This window comes from Chlorocebus sabaeus, chromosome 22 (assembly GCF_047675955.1).
Source record: "Chlorocebus sabaeus isolate Y175 chromosome 22, mChlSab1.0.hap1, whole genome shotgun sequence".
Classification (NCBI taxonomy): Eukaryota; Metazoa; Chordata; class Mammalia; order Primates; family Cercopithecidae; genus Chlorocebus; species Chlorocebus sabaeus.
The window spans coordinates 17,944,308-17,963,016 of NC_132925.1; the positions used below are offsets into that span (position 1 = coordinate 17,944,308).

At 37.5% G+C, this 18,709-nt stretch overlaps 1 protein-coding gene across 2 annotated transcripts in view; it reads left to right on the forward strand.

Annotated features, from left to right (window-relative positions):
- CRYBG3 (crystallin beta-gamma domain containing 3) overlaps positions 1-18,709 on the forward strand; it is a 124,400-nt gene that overhangs the window by 28,545 nt on the left and 77,146 nt on the right. For both annotated transcript variants that reach the window (XM_073009670.1, XM_073009671.1), the window contains one exon: positions 15,236-15,666. In XM_073009670.1, the coding sequence (XP_072865771.1) occupies positions 15,236-15,666 (431 nt within the window). The remainder of the gene's footprint in view (positions 1-15,235; positions 15,667-18,709) is intronic.

An 18,709-nucleotide genomic window follows, 5' to 3' on the forward strand; every position in this document is an offset into this window, starting at 1 on the left:
GAAGTACCACCACACTACCCAATCTTGACACCTGGGAATGAATCTAGTATTTTATCCCTCTTCCCATTGAACTAAGGCCCATCAACAGCCCTTGCTTCATAGCCATACCCATGATACTGTATAACTCATACTTTTCTTATTTAGATCAGCAATTTCACCCATATTTTTTCTCTGATACATGTGAGAGGTAACTGTTTTGGGTCACCTGTGGGTAAGGGTACTTATTTTAATAGTATGTGTAACTACATCTCTTTATCAAAAATTATATGTATTTGAAAACAGTGAAAGTAACGCTCCAGATACAACTTTGATTCTATACCAGAACATTTTTAGAAGGTAAAATTTTAGCTTTTAAAATAATCTTAGTAATAAGTTATTAATTATATCTTAGAACTGATCATAACACTGATGTGTGATGATATAAGACTTGCATATAGCTTATTGTTTTAAACTATAACCAGCTGCATTCAGGCAAAGTAGTTGCCCACCTACCTTACCTGTTGTCATTTTCTAGTGAAAAGAATAATTCTGTGATAATGATCTAATGTTATCTTTGAAGCAAAATTATTTTAACAATAGGAGTATAAACAATTCATCTTTACAACTTAACATTAGTTGTAAAATCCATTTATTGAAAAATATTGACATGAATATGTATCAGTACTCACTAAGGAGTTAATCAGACAACACAATGACACTGTTTATAAAGGTACTGATTTTGATTTAAGATTTTAACATCAGCCTGTAATCCCAGCACATTGGGAGGCTGAGGTGGGTAGATCACTTGAGATCAGGAAATGGAGACCAGCCTGACTAACATGGTGAAATCCTGTCTCTATTAAAAATACAAAAATTAGATGGGCGTGGTGGGCGTGTGCCTGTAATCGCATTTACTTGGGAGGCTGAGGTAGAAGAATGGCTTGAATCTGGGAGGTGTAGGTTTTGTGAGCTCAGATTGTACCACTGCACTCCAGCCTGGGCAACAGAGCGAGACTCTGTCTCCAAAAAAAAAAAAAAAAAAAGGCTTTATTCTCAAAATTGGGAATTTCAAGTATTGGTGGTGGAATTTCAACTTTTGGCAAAATTTCCAAGTAATATGTGGCAGCCAGTGTCTTAGTAGAACATTAACTAGAAATATTTTATAAGGAGCGGGTTTTAGTTTATGAATGCCAAATTTTAGTTACTGTTAATAACTTCAGTAATAGTCCTACTCATGATGAAAGTATGTAAGATTATTGTTTACCTACACCCTGTGGTGTCAAGGAAGACATAGGATGTTTGGGAAGAACATAAATGTAATTTCCATCCTGAAAAACTTGAATTGTAGAAGGAATTTTCCAGGCAAAGAGAGCAAGGGATAAGTCCCAGCAGCGGGAATAGCATTGTGCAAAGATATACAGTAGTGTGAGAGAGAGAAAGGTAGGGAGGGAGAGAGGAAGGAGGAGATAGTGAATAGTAATGCTTATGAAGACAGTAGGCATTGCAAGCATTGGGAGTGGTCAGAGATGAAACTGGAGAAAGCCATGGAGGCTAGATCCACCAAGACCTTGAAGGCAATGCCAGGGAGCTTGGATTTTATCCTGATGACAATGCTCAGCCATTGGAGGGCTTTAAGAATGATCATATTTGGCTTCTAGAAGATTGCTGTGGTTTTGTCTGGAGAATAGAGTGGGAGATGACAGATACAGAAGTAACAAATCCTGTTAGGCCACTGATAACACTATTCTAGGGGTGAGGTTATGGTGATGGTGTCCTGACGTTTTCTCTGACTTTAACAAGTGGGAATTTTAAACTTTATAGAAGAAAGAAGAAAGGAGATATATCATAGCCAAGTTCAGTTTGGAATGTTTTGAGTTTGAGGTCCAGTGAAGCATCCAGGTATGGAGATAGATGTCTGGTTGATAGTTTAGGAATCCTAGCTGGGGATACAAATCTGAGGATCATCATCTGAATATTTGAGTCTGTGGGCAAGAGATTTCATAAGAGCATGAAGGAAAAGCTGATATAGGCTGGAAATTGGAGGAGCATGATATATGAGGAATGGCTACAAGAAGTGAATATGAAAGAGATGAAGAGAGTATTCAGAGAGTAAGAAGGGAAACCTCAGAGTGATGCTGTGGAATCTAAAGGAAGAATGGTTTTCAGGAAGAGATTCCGTCTCACATTCTGCAGACAGACACATCATTTAAGATCAGGACAGAAGAACAGTCCATTGGATTGATTAGTCATTAGAATGGTGCCTCTGAAAGGTCATGGTTAGGATTACTGGGGAGGCAGCCTAATTGTTGGGACTTAGGAAGTGATTGGGAGCAAAGGGAAAGAAATGGGGAGGATTGGTAACTCCTTTCTAAGGAGGTTAGTAATGAGGACAGGAGAAGGCGGTCTCTGGATATACTTTTGAATGGTAGAAGCTCACGGAAGGGCAAGATCAGCAACTGAGGTTCCTGAGGGACACCAAGGATTATGAACTGGTGCTCTGGTGAAGGAATTAGCTTTGGGAGGTAGAATTGTTTCTCCTTTTTGCAAGGGTCAGTGAAGGAAGTGGGCTAGATGCTGCTGCTGTTGTTGCTATGGCTGTTGTGATGCAGGTAGAGAAGAGGTGGAGTCAGGACTGTGAGGGAGTGTCTCTCTGAAAAACAAGGCTTTCTGAGCTCTTCTGAAATACTCTTTCTGATACTCTTCTGAGCAAGTGAATGGGATAGTCGAGGGGATGGCTAAAAGGATGCGAGAAGGGTTTGAAATACCTGCTGTGAAAAATGGGAACAGGTTGCAGATTGATTTTAAGCTGAGGCTGTAAATCATGAATGATTGGCACCCTGAATCTGTATAGCTCTGCATATCCCTGCAGAGTTTTTAAGTGAGACTCAGTCACCTATTTGGAAAAGAGAAATCTGGAGTTTTCTGGATAGGGGTGACCAAGGAACAAAAGAAAGAGGCTTTGAGGTAATTGGCCATGTTTGAGATCTGGATAGAGAAGATAGGAACATTTTTTGGAACTGAAAGGGACAGAGTAAGAATCAGGGCAGAAGCTGTGATGAGGCAGGAGAACTGGTGTGATGGGTACACCCAGGACAATTGGGTAAGGGAGCTGAAAAGATGAGCAGGTGTGAACGCGGGGGAATGCCTGAGATGCAGAGTCCGAAGCAATGCAGTTATGGGTCAGGACAAGGGTGAGGGTTAGCCAAAGGGCAGGGAAGTGGAGAGTGGAAGTGGAGGGCATTGGAGTTGAGAGTGCCAAGGAACCCAGGTGGGGTGGGGAGTCAGGGTGGTCTAAAGGGTTGTACTTGGTATGCACAGTGAAGCCAAAGCCTGTGGTAGAAAGGAGGACCAAGCCAGGTGCTAGAGACAGTAAAGGAAGAATTACTTGGCCATTCCATGTTTTCTACTCAGATGCTTTGAAAAAATTGACAGATAATCGTACATATCCATGCTGTACTGAGTGATATTTTGATACACATATATAATGTGTAATTATCAAATCAGGGTAATTAGCATATCTATAACCTCAAACATGTATCATTTCCTAGGAAGACTCAATGTTTTTTCTTTTAGCTATTTGAAAATACACAATAAATAATTGTTAACTGTAGTTACCCTAAAGTGCTATATAACTCTAGAATTTATTCCTTCTATCTAGCTTTAATTCTGTATCCACTAATCAACCTCTTTTTATCTCCCTCTCCTCTACCCTTGCCAACCTCTAGTAACCACCATTCTACCTCTATGAGACCAAATGTTTCAGCTTCCATATGTGAATGAGACCATGCAGTATTTCTTTCTCTGCCTGACTTATTTCATTTCACATAGTGTCCTCCAGGATCATCTACATTGCTGTGAATGATGGAGTTTCATTCTTTTTTTATGGCTGAATAGTATTTCATTGTGTGTACATAAACCATATTTTCTTTTTCCATTTGTCTGTTGATGGAGACTTAGGTTAATTCCATACTTGGCTGTTGTAAATAGTGCTGCAATAAACATGGTTGTGCAGATATGTCTTTGACATACTGATTTCCTTTTCCTTAGATGTATATTTAGAAGTGGGATTGCCGGATCCCATGGTAGTTTATTTTTGGTTTTTGGAGCAACCTCCATACTGTTTTCCATAATGATTGTACCAATTTATATTCCCACCAACGGTGTATAACAGTTCCCTTTTCGCTACATACTCACCAGCATTTGTTACTTTTTGTCTTTGTGATAATAGCCATTCTAACTGGGGTGTGATATCTCATTGTGGTTTTGAAGTGCATTTCCTGGATAATTAGCAATGTTGAACATATTTCATGTACTTGTTGACTATTTGTGTGTCGTCTTTGATAAATGTCTATTCAGATTAATTGCCCATTTTTATTTCTTCAAATTATTTTAATAGTTTGGGAGCACAGGTGGTGTTTGGTTATATGGATAAGTTCTTTAGTGGTGATTTCTGAGATTTTGGTATACCCATCACCCAAGCAGTGTATACTGTACCCAATATGTAGTATTTTATCCCTCATTCCCCTCCCACCCTTTTGCCCAAGTCTTCAGAGTCCATTATTATCATTCTTATGCCTTTGCATCCTCTTAGCTTAGCTTTCACTTGTAAGTGAGAACATACGATGTTTGGTTTTCCATTCCTGAGTTACTTCACTTAGAATAATGCTCACCAACTCCATCCAAGTTGCTGCAAATGCCATTATTTCATTCCTTTTTCTGGCTGAGTAGTATTCTACGGTATGTGTACACACAGACACACACACATATAATACACACAAACACACACACACGCATTTTCTTTATCCACTTGTTGGTCGGTGGGCATTTAGGCTGGTTCCATATTTTTGCAATTGTGAATTGTGCTGCTATAAACATGTGAGCACAGGTGACTTTTTCATATAATGACTTCTCTTCCTCTGGGTAAATACCCAGTTGTGGGATTGCTGGATAAAATGGTAGATCTTCTTTTAGTTCTTTAAGGAATCTCTGTACTATTTTCCATAGTGATTGTACTAGTTTACAATCCCACCAGCAGTGTAAAAGTGTTCTCCTTTCACCGCATCCATGTCAACATCTATGATTTTTTGATTTTTTAATTATGGTCATGTTTGCCATAATTAAATATTGTGGTATTGCAATTGTGGTTTTAATTTGCATTTCCCTGATAATTAGTGATGTTGAGCATTTTTTCATGTTTGTTGGCCATTTGTATATCTTCTTTTGCGAATTGTCTATTCATGTGCTTAGCTTACTTTTTGATGGGATTATCTGTTTTTTTTCTTGCTGATTTGTTTGGATTCCTTATAGATTCCGGATATTAATCCTTTGTCAGATGCACAGTTTGTGAAGATTTTCTCCCACTCTGTGGGTTATCTGTTTGCTGATTATTTCTTTTGCTGTACAGAAGTTTTTTAGTTTAATTAGGTCTCATGCATTTATCTTTGTTTTTGTTAGGTTTGCTTTTGGGTTCTTGATGATGAATTCTCTGCCTAAGCCAATGTCTGGAAGAGTTTTGTGGATGTTATCTTCTAGAATTATTATGGTTTCAGATATTAGATTTAAGTCTTTGATCCATCTTGAGTTGATTTTTGTATAAGGTGAGAGATGAGGATCCAGTTTCATTCTTTGACATGTGGCTTGCCAATTATCCCAGCACAATTTGTTGAATAGGCTGTCCTTTCCCCACTTTATTTTTGTATGCTTTGTTGAAGATCAGTTGGCTGTAAGTATTTGTCTTTGTTTCTGGGTTCTCTATTCTGTTCCTTTGGTCAACATACCAGTACTATGCTGTTTTGGTAACTATAGCCTTGTAGTGTAGCTTGAAGTCAAGTGAAGTGATGCCTCCAGATTTGTTTTTTTGTTGTTGTTTATTTTTTGCTTAGTCTTGCTTTGGCTATGTGGGTTTTTTTTTGTTCCATATGAATTTTAGGATTTTTTTTTCTAGTCCTATGAAGAATGATGATGGTATTTTGATGGGAATTGCATTAAATCTGTAGATTACTTTTGGCAGTATGGTCGTTTTCATAATATTCTACCCATCCATGAGCATGGGATGTGTTTCCATTTGTTGGTGTCATTGATGATTTCTTTCAGCAGTGTTTTGTAGTTTTCTTTGTAGAGCTCTTTCACCTCCCTTGTTAGGTATACTCCTAAGTATTTTTTTTTTTAATTTTTATTTTTTATTTTTTTTGGCAGCTATTGTAAAATGGATTGAGTTCTTGATTTGTTTCTCAGTTTGGTCGTTGTTGGGGTATAGCAGTGCTCCTGATTTGTATACATTAATTTTTTTATCCTGAAATTTTCCTGAATTCACGTATCAGATGTAGGAGCTTTTTGGATGAGTCTTCAGGATTCTCTAGAAACACGATCATATCATCAGCCAACAGAGACAGTTTGGCTTCCTGTTTACCAATTTGGACCCTTTATTTATTTCCCTTATTTGATTGCTCTGACTGGGACTTCCAGCACTATATTGAATAAGAGTAGTAAGAGTGCCATTCTTGTCTTGTTCTAGATCTTAGAGGAAAAACCAACGTTTACTATGATGTTACCTGTGGATTTGTCATATGTGGCTGTTATTTCATTGAGGTACATTCCTTATATACCTATTTGTTGAGAGTTTTTATCAAGAAAGGATATTAAATTTTATTAAATGTTTTTCTGTCTCAGATGATCAAAAGGTTTTTATCCTTCATTCTGTTGATGTAATGTTTCTTGCGTTGTATATGTTGAACTGTCTTTGCATCACTGGGATAAATTCCACTTAATTATGATATATAATCTTTTTTATGTGCTGTTGGATTAATTTTGCTAGTATTTTATTGAAGATTTTTGCATCTTGTTATTCTAGGGTAATGGCCGGTAGTTTTCTTTTGTGTGTGTTTGTGTGTCTATATCTGGTTCTGGTATCAGGGTAATGATGGCCTTGCATGGCCTTGCATGATGAATTTTTGAAGAATTCTGTCTCCTTCAGTTTTTTGAAATAGTTTGAGAATAATTGGTGTTCTTTAACAGTTTAACAGAATTCAGCTGTGAGACTGTGTAGTCTTGGGCTTTTTTTTGTTGGGAGACTTTTTATTACTTATTCAACCTTGGTACTAGTTACTGGTCTGTTCAGGTTTTCTATTTTTTCTTGCTTCAATTTTGGTAGATTGTATATGTCTAGGAATGTATTCATTTCCTCTAGTTTTTTTTTTTTATTTGTTGGTATATCATCATTCATAAAAATTTCTGATGAGCCTTTGTATTATGGTGGTATCAGTCATGTCTCCTTTTTCAATTCTGATTTTACTTGGGTCTTTTTTCTTAGTCTAACTGATGGTTTATTAATTTTGTTTTTATAAAAAACTGACTTTATGTTTCATTGCTCTTTTGTATTATACTTTAGTCTAAATGTCATTTATTTATTGTTTTCTTCTAATTTGGGAGTTGGCTTATTCTTGCTTTGCTAGTTTCTTGAGGTATACTGTTAGGTTGTTTATTTGAAATAATTTTTTTTATGTTGATGTTGCTACCAGCTTCCCTCTTCTGCTTTTTTTTTTTTCTTTTCTTTTTTTGAGACGGAGTCTTGCTCTGTCGCCCAGGCTGGAGTGCAGTGGCCGGATCTCAGCTCACTGCAAGCTCCACCTCCCGGGTTCCCGCCATTCTCCTGCCTCAGCCTCACGAGTAGCTGGGACTACAGGCGCCCGCCACCTCGCCCAGCTAGTTTTTTGTATTTTTTAGTAGAGACGGGGTTTCACCATGTTAGCCAGGATGGTCTCGATCTCCTGACCTTGTGATCCACCCGTCTCGGCCTCCCAAAGTGCTGGGATTACAAACTTGAGCCACCGCGCCCGGCCCTCTCTTCTGCTTTTGCTGTATCCTATAGGTTTTTGTGTATTGTGTTTCTACTTTCATTTGTCGAAACAAATGTTTTAATTTTCTTCTTTTTTCATTGGTCATTCAGGAGCATGTTGTTTAATTTCCATGTATTTGTACAGTTTCCAAAATTTCTTTTGTTATTGATTTCTAGTTTTATTCCATTGTGGTTAGAAAAAATACTGGCTATGATTTTGATATTTTAAAAAATACGTTGAGACTTAATTTGTGGCCTGAAATATAGTGTGTTCTGAAGAATATTCCATTTGCTGGTGAGAAAAATGTATATGCTATAGCTGTTAGATGAAATGTTGTGTAAATGTTTGTTAGGTCTATAGTGAAATTTAATCTGCTATTTCCTTAAGTGTTTTTTTGTTTTGTTTTGTTTTGTTTTGTTTTGGTCTAGATATGTCCAAAGTTGAGAGTGGAATTTTGAAGTTCCCAGCTATTATTATATTGGGGTCTACCCCATTGGATCTAATACTATTTTCTTTATATATCTGGGTGTTTCTGTCTTGAGTGCATGTATATTTACAGTTACATCCTCTTGTTGACTGGGTCCCTTTATCCTTATATAATGACCTTGTTTATCTCTTTTTGCAGTTTTTGACTTGTAGTCTGTTTTTGCTTCCATTTGCATGGAATATCTTTTTCCATCCATTTACTTTGATTCTGTGTGTGTCTCCATATGTGAAGTGAGTTTCTTATAGGTAGCATATAGTTGAGTCCTGTTTTTTTATCCATTCAGCTAATCTATATCTTTTCATTGGGGAATTTAACCATTTACATTTATGGTTATTATTGATAGGTATTATTGTCATTTTGTTAATTTCTGATCATTTTGTATATACATTGTTCCTTATTGTTTATCTTTGGTGGTTTTCTATCATGATAAGGTTTGATTACTTTATCTCGTCTATGTATCTTCTCTATCAGTGAGCTTTATACTTTTGTAGGTTTATGGTAGTAGATATTGTTTTGCTTCCAAATGTGGGACACCCTTGAGCATTTCTTTAAAGTCTATGTAGTGGTGATGAATTTTCTTAGTTTTTGTTTGTCTGGAAGGGACTTTATTTTTCCTTCATTTCTGAGGGATAGCTTTGCTGGGTATAATGTTTTTAGTTGAGTTTCTTTTTCTTTCAGCAACTTGAATATATCATTCTATTCTTTTCTTGCCAATAAGGTTTCTGCTAAGATATATGCTGTTATTCTGATGGAGATTCCTTTGTATGTGACTTGACATTTTTCTCTATTTTTAGAAATCTCTCTTTGTTGACTTTTGACAGTATGACTGTAATGTGCCTCAGAAAGGACCTTTTGAGATTGAATCTATTTGGGGACTTTAGAGCTTTCTGGATCTAGATGTCTATATTCTTCCAAGACTTAGAAAGTTTTTAGCTATTATTTCATTAAATAGGGTTTCTATGCCTTTTCCCATCTCTTTTCCTCCTGGGCTTTCCTTATTCCTTTTTATTTTCTGATTGGATCATTTAAAAAAGCCTTTCTTGAAGTTCAGAAGTTTTTTCTGCTTCATCTAATCTATTATTGGTACTTTCCATTGCATATTTTATTCACTGAATTTTTTCAGCTTCAACATTTCCGTTTGGTTCTTTTTTATGACACCTGTCTTGTTGACTTTATCATTCATATCATAAATAGTTTTTCTGATTTTATTGAATTGTCTATCTGTATTTTTTTGTATCTTGCTGAATTTACTTCAGATTATTATTGTTAATTCCTTTTTAGGCATTTCATAGATTTTCTTTTCTTGGTTTTCTGTTACTGGATAATTATTGCATTCCTTTGTGTTACATGTCTTGCTTTTTCATGTTTCTCGTGTCCCTACTTTGTTACCTATGCATCTGGTGGAATAAGTACCTCTTTCAATTTTATGGAGTAGCTTTTGTAGGGAAAGATTTTTTCTTACAGATGTGATACATGGTGTCTGGCTTTGGATTTGCTTCTAGGTAGGCACAGTAGTGTAGTCACAGTATGATTTTTTTTTTTGGCTGTCATCAACATCTGTGAGTGCCTCAGTGGCCTAGACTATGTGAGTCTGTGGAGGCAGTGAGATGGCTTTGGTTTTGCTGGGGCAGGACCATCAGTGACAGTAGTCACCTAACAGGCCTGTTTCCAGTTTCTGAGTGGTGTGTGTATACCATTCAGCTCCACTGATGAAAGGGGCACAGTCACTGGTAGTGTCAGAGTCCTGGCAGCCTGTTTTGGGGCCCTGTGGTGAGGGTGCACATGTGATGCTTAGCAGTTTCACTGCTCAAGGGGGCAGGGCAACATTATCTGCACATTGACCTTGTTTACTGTACCCGTTGCCACAGCACCCATCACATGCTACAGGCTGCTTAAGGAGATGACAAAATAATGCTAATTAGACCTGCAAAAAACTTCAGACATCACTAGAATGTAGGTACCATGAAAGCCAGGATTTTGGTACATTTGTCACTATTGCATCTAAATGCCTAGAATAGTGTCTTGTTGATTCTTTATTGAATGAATCAATACTTTAAAGTTTACATTGAACCTAACTGCTTTTTTGTTTACCTAGTTTTAGCCTGTTCATTTGGGACTGTATTCCCCAGAAACATTGTTTCAAATTCTCTAAATTTTAAGAACCCAAATCCTAGTTTCACCTTTTTGTCTCTCCTTCAGCTTTTCTCTCCTTTCACTTTATTGAGGTCAGAGCCATTTGTTGAACCTTACTGTCTTTTCACTTACAAAATTTATAAGGCTTCAGCCACTCTCCTTGCCACTTTACTTGGCAGAGAAAATTTCCTTCTCTCCAATGCTAATACTTTGTCTTTATTAGAAGTATTAGAAATTATATTGTTCTCTTCATATCATCACCTCCTTCCTTTCCTTCTGGAACCTGTCATCCATCTCTTTATACCATAGTCACTCCCTTTCCAACAAGTATAGAGCTGATTCACAAAACAGCAAGTTCTGTCTTGGAGCTTAAAACATCTTTTGTCTTTCCTTCCTTCTAGTTAAACATCTCTGAAAAGGTTTCCCATCTACTTATGACTATTCATATTTCCTTGTTAGCTACTCACTGTTTAGCACCTCAAGTTTTGGACCGAACACATGAATTCTTGAACTGTTATGACTTTCTCCTGCATTCTTAAGGCTTTTCCATTTCTTCATTTATTACTCTAACAAACATTTGAGCATCTCTTATTATCAGGCATGTTTCAAGGTGGTAGAGATACTGCAGTGAATAAAATAGACAAAAACCTTTGGCCTTATGGATATTACATCCTTAAGGAAGAAACACATATTAAATATTGTAGGTGTGTGTTGTGTATTTACTATAATAGTAAGTACAAGAAGAAAAATAAAACAGAAGGAGGATAGGCAGTTTTACAGTGGAGGAGTCTGCTATTTTAGATCATGCTGAGAGAATTTTCACTGGTGAGATGGTTTTCAAGTAAAGGCCTGAAGGAGGTGAGAGAGAGTGAGTTCATCTGGGGGATGAACATTCTAAGTAGAGAGAGGAGTAAAGGGAAATTCCCAAGGTGGGTGTGTGCCTGATGTTTTTGAATATGAATGAGGAAGATAGTCCTCATCTTTCTTGAGCTAACAGTGGCATTTGACATTCTTGACTGCCGTCTGCCTTTTGAAGGGTTCTTTGTTTCTTTGGAGATCTCTGGTATTCTATAGAGACTAACCTGGTCTGGTTTTGACCTCCATCTCTTTCACTGGTTTCTTCTTTTCATTGTTTTTGCCTTTTTATCCTTTTTTCCATAGGGATCTTTTTGTTTTTTCCTCTTTTTTTCCTGTGCACATTGTATATTGCCAGACTGCATTCTTAAAATGTGCCTCTGTTTATCAGACATCTCAACTTGTGTATCACAAGGGACCAAAAATTTCACATTTGACAACTAAATAGTTTGTTGCCCTACCTGCCTCTTACCCAGAGCCCTAATTCTCACCTCCCTTTCTATTTTCCATGTCCATTTGTTTGGCTTACCTACTCAAATTGTTGTCTAATTTAGGGAACTCAGTTATCTGTGACCATGTTATTCTTCACCCACCACTTCTAACTGGTCATCTTATCGAACTCTTTATCCTCTGTGCTCCAATCCTTTTCAGCCATATCCCTGCCATAGTAAACATATTCCAAACTTCTGTGTCTTTGTGCATACCATGGCTTGTGTCTAGAATATTCTTAACACTCTTCAGAATTAAGCTCAAATGTTATCTTCTATGCAAAGAAGATGGTTTCTCTACATCCCCACTCATTAATTATGTCTTCCATTGTGTACATATCTCTTGTAAGCCCTCTACAGTGATACTGATATAATGAGTATCTTCCTAACTTGTAAGCTCCTTGAAGACCTCAGCTAAATCTTATTAATCAGTATACATAATATTTTCCTGTATTTTGTTGTGTTAGGCCCCAGCATAGCAAAGAGAGTAGATAGAGAAATGCATTTGGACTAAAAGTACTGCATTACAACATATTGAACATGAGGGAAAAACATTGAAAATTCCAAAGATACGTGTGCCTTCATCAGTAACATTCATATAGTATATACATAATACCAAAATCTTGGAGAGCAGCTAGAATGAACATTTTGTTAATGTTTGCCTGAGTCCTGAGTGCTTTCATTCTACTCATTCATTGCTACAATGGTAGACAGTCCTGTTCGCAGACAGATGTCGGGCCCGCATAATGAGGGCCTATAGGCAGGCTGAACTTGTCTAGGCTGAGGGTGAAGAACAACTGCTTTAGATCAATCTTAAAATTTCAATTCTTTGTTATTTAATTTATTGCAGGTGTTTACTTTGAATAGCAGTGTATTTTTCCTGCTAGTTTTGTTTCTAAATTCAGAAACTTTGTTGTTGGTGGTGTTTTAATTACTAATACACGTTTCTCATAAGATTATGAGGGAAAAATTAAGCAACTAAAACATTTAAGGGAACTAAAAACTACTCTTTAGTAAACTTATAGGGATTCTGGAATAGCAAAGAAGCAGACAGTTGAGGGGAAGGAGAAACAAGTGATTTTAAAAAGATATATTTACTGTTTTAAAAAGGTTAAATATAAAGTCTTTCATTAGTTTCACAAAATGTATCTTCCTCATTTGGAAAGCAGCCTCTTACGCTTTGAAAGGAATGAGCAAGTTAAAATAATAGGGAGACAAATACATTTTTGACAAAAATTACTTTTTTGAGATTTTAATGATGTTAAAAGTGGTAATCTTATTCATTTTCCTTCTTTTAAATCACTGCCCGGATTATGTAAGACTCTTTTGCAAATTTCTGAAGCATTTTAAGGATGTTTATGATATTTTAATGAACAGCCTGTAGTTTGCTTTCTTCAAGTGGCTACATAGGAAGAGCAGCCGCGTTAGTCACTGTTCTTCTCACGTTCCAGTGCTCTTTTTGAGCTGGGGAGAAATATTGTGGCTAAAAATTACAATAAACCCAATTGTTAACAAAAAATGTATATCCTTCATATAAATGACCAGTTTCAAAATGTTGACTGCATATCTTCTACTGCCAGACTGAGAGATCATTTATCCTGTTTATATGAGGAGAGGGCACAGGTGACTTACAGTGTCAGCTCTCAGAATGAGCAGAAGGTTGGGCGGGTGAGGTGGAGACAAGTGGAATCAAATTGTAGTTGAAACTGGTGAAAGGTGAGACGTGTAGTGTCTCTAGAAGGCTGGTGGCATTCTAAATGTAGAGGCTCACAAGATGTATTAAATCTTAACACATCAAAAAATGCCATGTGCACTCAGAAATCCCCTTTGACACCTATGGGAACAAACTTAAAAATGTTGTTTGCTTGCAATCAGTTTGCTGAGTTAATAGGTTTTAACATTTTCTCAACCTTTCATATGCTATATCTTTTTTAGTGGTTAGTGAACTCCTCCTTTATATTAATTTGAACTTAGATCAAAACATGGGCCGGGCGCGGTGGCTCAAGCCTGTAATCCCAGCACTTTGGGAGGCCGAGACGGGCGGATCACGAGGTCAGGAGATCGAGACCATCCTGACTAACACGGTGAAACCCCATCTCTACTAAAAAATACAAAAAACTAGCCGGGCGCGGTGGCGGGCGCCTGTAGTCCCAGCTACTCGTGAGGCTGAGGCAGGAGAATGGCGGGAACCCGGGAGGCGGAGCTTGCAGTGAGCCGAGAGAGCGCCACTGCGCTCCAGCCTGGGGCACAGAGCCGAGACTCCGTCTCAAAAAAAAAAAAAAAAAACATGGAATGAGGTGAAAAAATGGCATTATAATTATGTTCTTGCCTTCTTGAAGCTCGTGTTCTTATAAAACATTGTCACGTGAACCTAAAGTGCCCTAAGGTGGTTTTGACTTGGTGTCCTGATTGTTTTCTGACTCAGACTCGACCTTTCCTTTTATAAGGGCTAGTGAACATAACAGGTGACAGAGACTGTAGGATGAGCATTCTTTTTACAGTTATATGAGTGAGCATGTTTGGAAGGCAGAGTGAGTTGGCTCATGGGCCTAAAGCTTTTTAGAATCTGGAAATAGCATGAAGTGGAATGCCAACGTGCTCTTTGATGTAGCAGCTCAGTTTTGCCTCACACAGTATGCATTAATTGAGTTTGCTTTACCAGTAACTTAATTACTAGCAGGCAAAATGGACTTCTGCAAGTGTTTGTCTTCAAGAGTGCCTGATGCTATCCATGGTTTGCATTAACATTATGTATCAGGACTTCCTGTTTTACCAGGAAGGGGTCACAAGTGGGCTCTTTCTCTGAAGTACCATGTTACTGTCTTTTCCTCATCTTCTTGAATAATGTTACATATTGTGCCAGCTTTATAGGTTAACACAATGCTGAAATGATGAGGCCTGTTGAGGTGTTATTATCTCAAGTACCAGTAATTTGAATACTCTCCTTTAGCTCTGTCATAATAAAGGCTAAATTTAAATACACATGTTTACTGTGGTCTCTTCTCTCTCCGTATTTACCTTTCATGTCATTTTTGTACCCTAACCTCCAGTCATATTAAACTCCCTTAGGAGCTGATACCCCACTAAACACACACACAGATGCATAAGTATCACATAGTCACTTTTTCTGTCCCCTTCAAAGAGTGCACTGCCTCTAGGAAGCATCCCCCAAGTTACCTTCTGTGTTCTCACTTCCACCAAGTCTGGACTAGTTACTCCTGTTCTGGGTTCCCATGTGTGGGGTACTTCTGCCCTCATGACATTTACCATGTAGCTTTTTAAAGGTCATGCTTACCGTGCCCTTCAGTAGATTGTGAACTGCCCAAAGGAACAGAAGCCATTAGTCTTATTCACAAATGTATCCCTGGTGTCTACACAGAGTCTGTTTTGTAATAGCTTATCAGTCTGTTTTATTATTTAAATAATGATGCTTATTATTGTCTATTTTGTTTTCAAAGATTCGCCAAAGTGAGGACAAAAGGAACCATGCTGAGAAGTCAGTCACTCCTCCAGTGCAGGAAGATCCCAAAAAGGCATATGATGTTTCCAGTTCCACTGCAGATACCAAAATAGGAGAAAGTGACAGACAGCCAAGAGAAAGCTTTTTTCAGTTTCTTGGTAACTTATTCAATATTTCGGGAAAATCATCTCTAGGTGAAGCTAAGCAGTCTTCTTTCAGAGATGACCATGATAAAGCTGAGAAAGATTTACAGAATCCCAGTGACCATCATGAAGAAGGGATCAAAAGGGAGAGAGAGATTTTCAGTGGCTCCCTAAGAACCCAGACACATCCAACAGAAGAACAGGACTCCAACTCATCCGAACTCTCAGATGCTTTTTCTTTGGATACAACACAAGACAGTGAACAAGAAGCCACTAATTTGCTAAAGTAAGTTTAAAATTTAATCGAATCAAAAAATCGAGCTTTTTGGATCTCGCTTTTCAGCTTTAGTTTTAATCCTAGTAATTGGTGGGATTGGAAGAGATATTCTGTAGTGTCCCTACTACTGGGTAAAAAACTTTATGATTCTCTGTACCATACAAGTAATTAATCATGGTACAGAGAACCATACAGGTAATCCAGGGCCTGCTAAATTTGTCTTAGTAAAAGATTTATTTTTTCCCTGCATGGTAATGTTTTCTGTTGCATGAATTCCTCCTGTGTCAGGACAGGCAACGTATTCAATATGTGCATTTTGAGGGAAAATGGTCCTCAGGTTTGTATTCTTACTCTGTCAATATCTTTATTCTGTAAAATTTAATTAAAGCAGTTAAGAAAAGCAATTTAAATGGGCTCTATTCATGAAACTAGCTTTATGAACCTTTACAGAGCTCCAAGAAACTAAAATATTGCTTGAATTGAAGGAACATTTTACCACCACTTTCTTCATTGTTTGATTAGCAAACACACACCAACCTGTTTTTCCTTTTACTCTCAAATGAGGTAGAAGGAATATTTTGTAATTAAGGAATGTTTATCACATTGTTGAGTCCATTCGATATTTTGTGTGACATAAAAGTATTCATTTGTAAGTAGTAAGGTTTTGTTTTATTGATTTTACTTTTACCTCTGCTCGAGAATTTATTATTGAAGAAGCCATCAATAATATTATAGTCAGATATAAGCATTACCTTATAGTTATGCAGTTCTTTTTAGTTTCCAGGAAGTTCTTTATAGTTTCCAGGTGTCTTTATGTAGGTGCTTTCAGTTAATTCCTCATAGTAAACTTATGATACAGGCACAGACCTATCTTATAGCTCTGTGAAAATAGATTAGAGTTTGTCTATGAAGAATAATGTTGTGGGGCTTGTTCCACCTGATGTTAAAATGTATTGATACAGCTGTGGTATTTGAAACAGTGTCATACTGATGTAATATTTGCTAGACATTTAAATTGAACAGAGTAGACAGCCTAGAAATAGACTCTTTTATATGTAACTTGAACCCTAGAATGTGATGTCATTATGTGTTCCTCATCTTTGTATTAAAGTAAATGAAGATAGAGTAACAAATATTAAAAACAATAAAAATGTTAAAAGCAGCATTTGTACATTTTTACTTTGGTAAGAAATGACTTTCTAAGCATAATAGCAATGGAAGGTATCAATAAGAAGATCAGTAGATTAAAACTTATTCCCAATTTTCAAACTCTTTTATGTCAAGTAACATAAACAATAATAAATTTAAATGGAAAATGAGAAAATTATACACAAAAAAATGACAGAGAATGCTTTAACTGATAAGCAATTTAGACACCAACTAACCAATAGAAAAGGCAAACAATATAAACAAATCTTTCAAATAAAAGAAGTCTAATCTGTTAATAAGTGAAAAAAGTTTATTTTCACTAACAATCAAGGAAATGCAGGCCAGGTGCGGTGGCTCAAGCCTGTAATTCCAGCACTTTGGGAGGCCGAGATGGGCGGATCACAAGGTCAGGAGATCGAGACCATCCTGGCTAACATGGTGAAACCCCGTCTCTACTAAAAAATACAAAAAACTAGCCGGGCGAGGTGGCGGCGCCTGTAGTCCCAGCTACTCAGGAGGCTGAGGCAGGAGAATGGCGTAAACCCAGGAGGTGGAGCTTGCAGTGAGCTGAGATCCGGCCACTGCACTCCAGCCTGGGCGACAGAGCGAGACTCTGTCTCAAAACAAAAACAAAAACAAAAACAAAAAACAAGGAAATACAAACTAAAATGAGAATTTTTCCCCATTAAATTGATAACAATAATAATAAATGATAATGTCCTGAGTGAGTCAGAGTTGATAAGGCTGGCACTCATATACCCTGCTAGGAGTGGAGTACAAATTGGTAGCATTTTTTAGAAATTCAATTGGCAATATATATCAGGAACCTTAAGTTTGTAAGTTATTTCTGATAATGTACAAAGGTGTTCATTCTAACATTATAGGAAGGTATATTTGGAAACCAGTATCCAACAGCAGAAAAGTGGCTCAATTGTGCTGCATCCATAATATGTGAATACGATTGTCTAAAGCAGTACTATTCAAAGTGTGGTCCTTGGAGCAGCAGCAGCAGAATCACCTGGGACCTCATTAGAAGTGCACATTATCTGATCAGATCCACTGAAGCAGAATCTCTGCAGGAGTGGGGCCCAGCAATATTCTTACTGCCTCTTTAGATGATTGTTTTGCTTGCTCACATTTGACATCTAGCATTTTAAAGTAACTTAAAATGGTGATAATTTGGAGGTTGTTATAGGAATTGGGTAGAATGGGAAGTTTGTACTTTTTCTCCTTTGATTAGTTAGGTCAGATTTTTTTTCGTTGGTACTAGTCGATTAAAAAGAGAGAAGATACTTTTCCTCTTATTTTTACCAAATAATAACTTGTTAGTAGACTAATTCCTTGTTAATAGAATAATTGCTTAAGGCAGTTCTCCAAAATCTCCTCAACAAAGAATGGTGGTTCTTGATTTAGGAGGAAAGGGAAAACCTCCTGACTGCCAGTTTGACTGAGATGCCAGCTTCCTTCAGGCCTAGCTTTGAAAATCTCATAGTTTACCAGGCGTAGAATTACAGTTTCAACAACTTCCTCCTGACAGCTGTCAATATGCTTAAGAATTATAATTTAGGCCAGGCGTGGTGACTCATGCCTTTAATCTCAGCACTTGGGAGGTCGAGACAGGCGGATCACCTGAGGTCGAGAGTTCGAGACCAGCCTGACCAACATGGAGAAACCCCGTCTCTACTTAAAATAAAAAATTTGCCTGGTGTGGTGGTGCATGTCTGTGATCTCAGCTACTTGGGAGGCTGAGGCAGGAAAATCACTTGAAACCAGGAGGCTGAGGTTCTCATGCCATTCTCCTGCCTCAGCCTCCTGAGCAGCTGGGACCACAGGCGCCTGCCACCACGCCTGGCTAATTCTTTGTATTTTCGGTAGAGACAGGGTTTCACCATGCTAGGCAGGG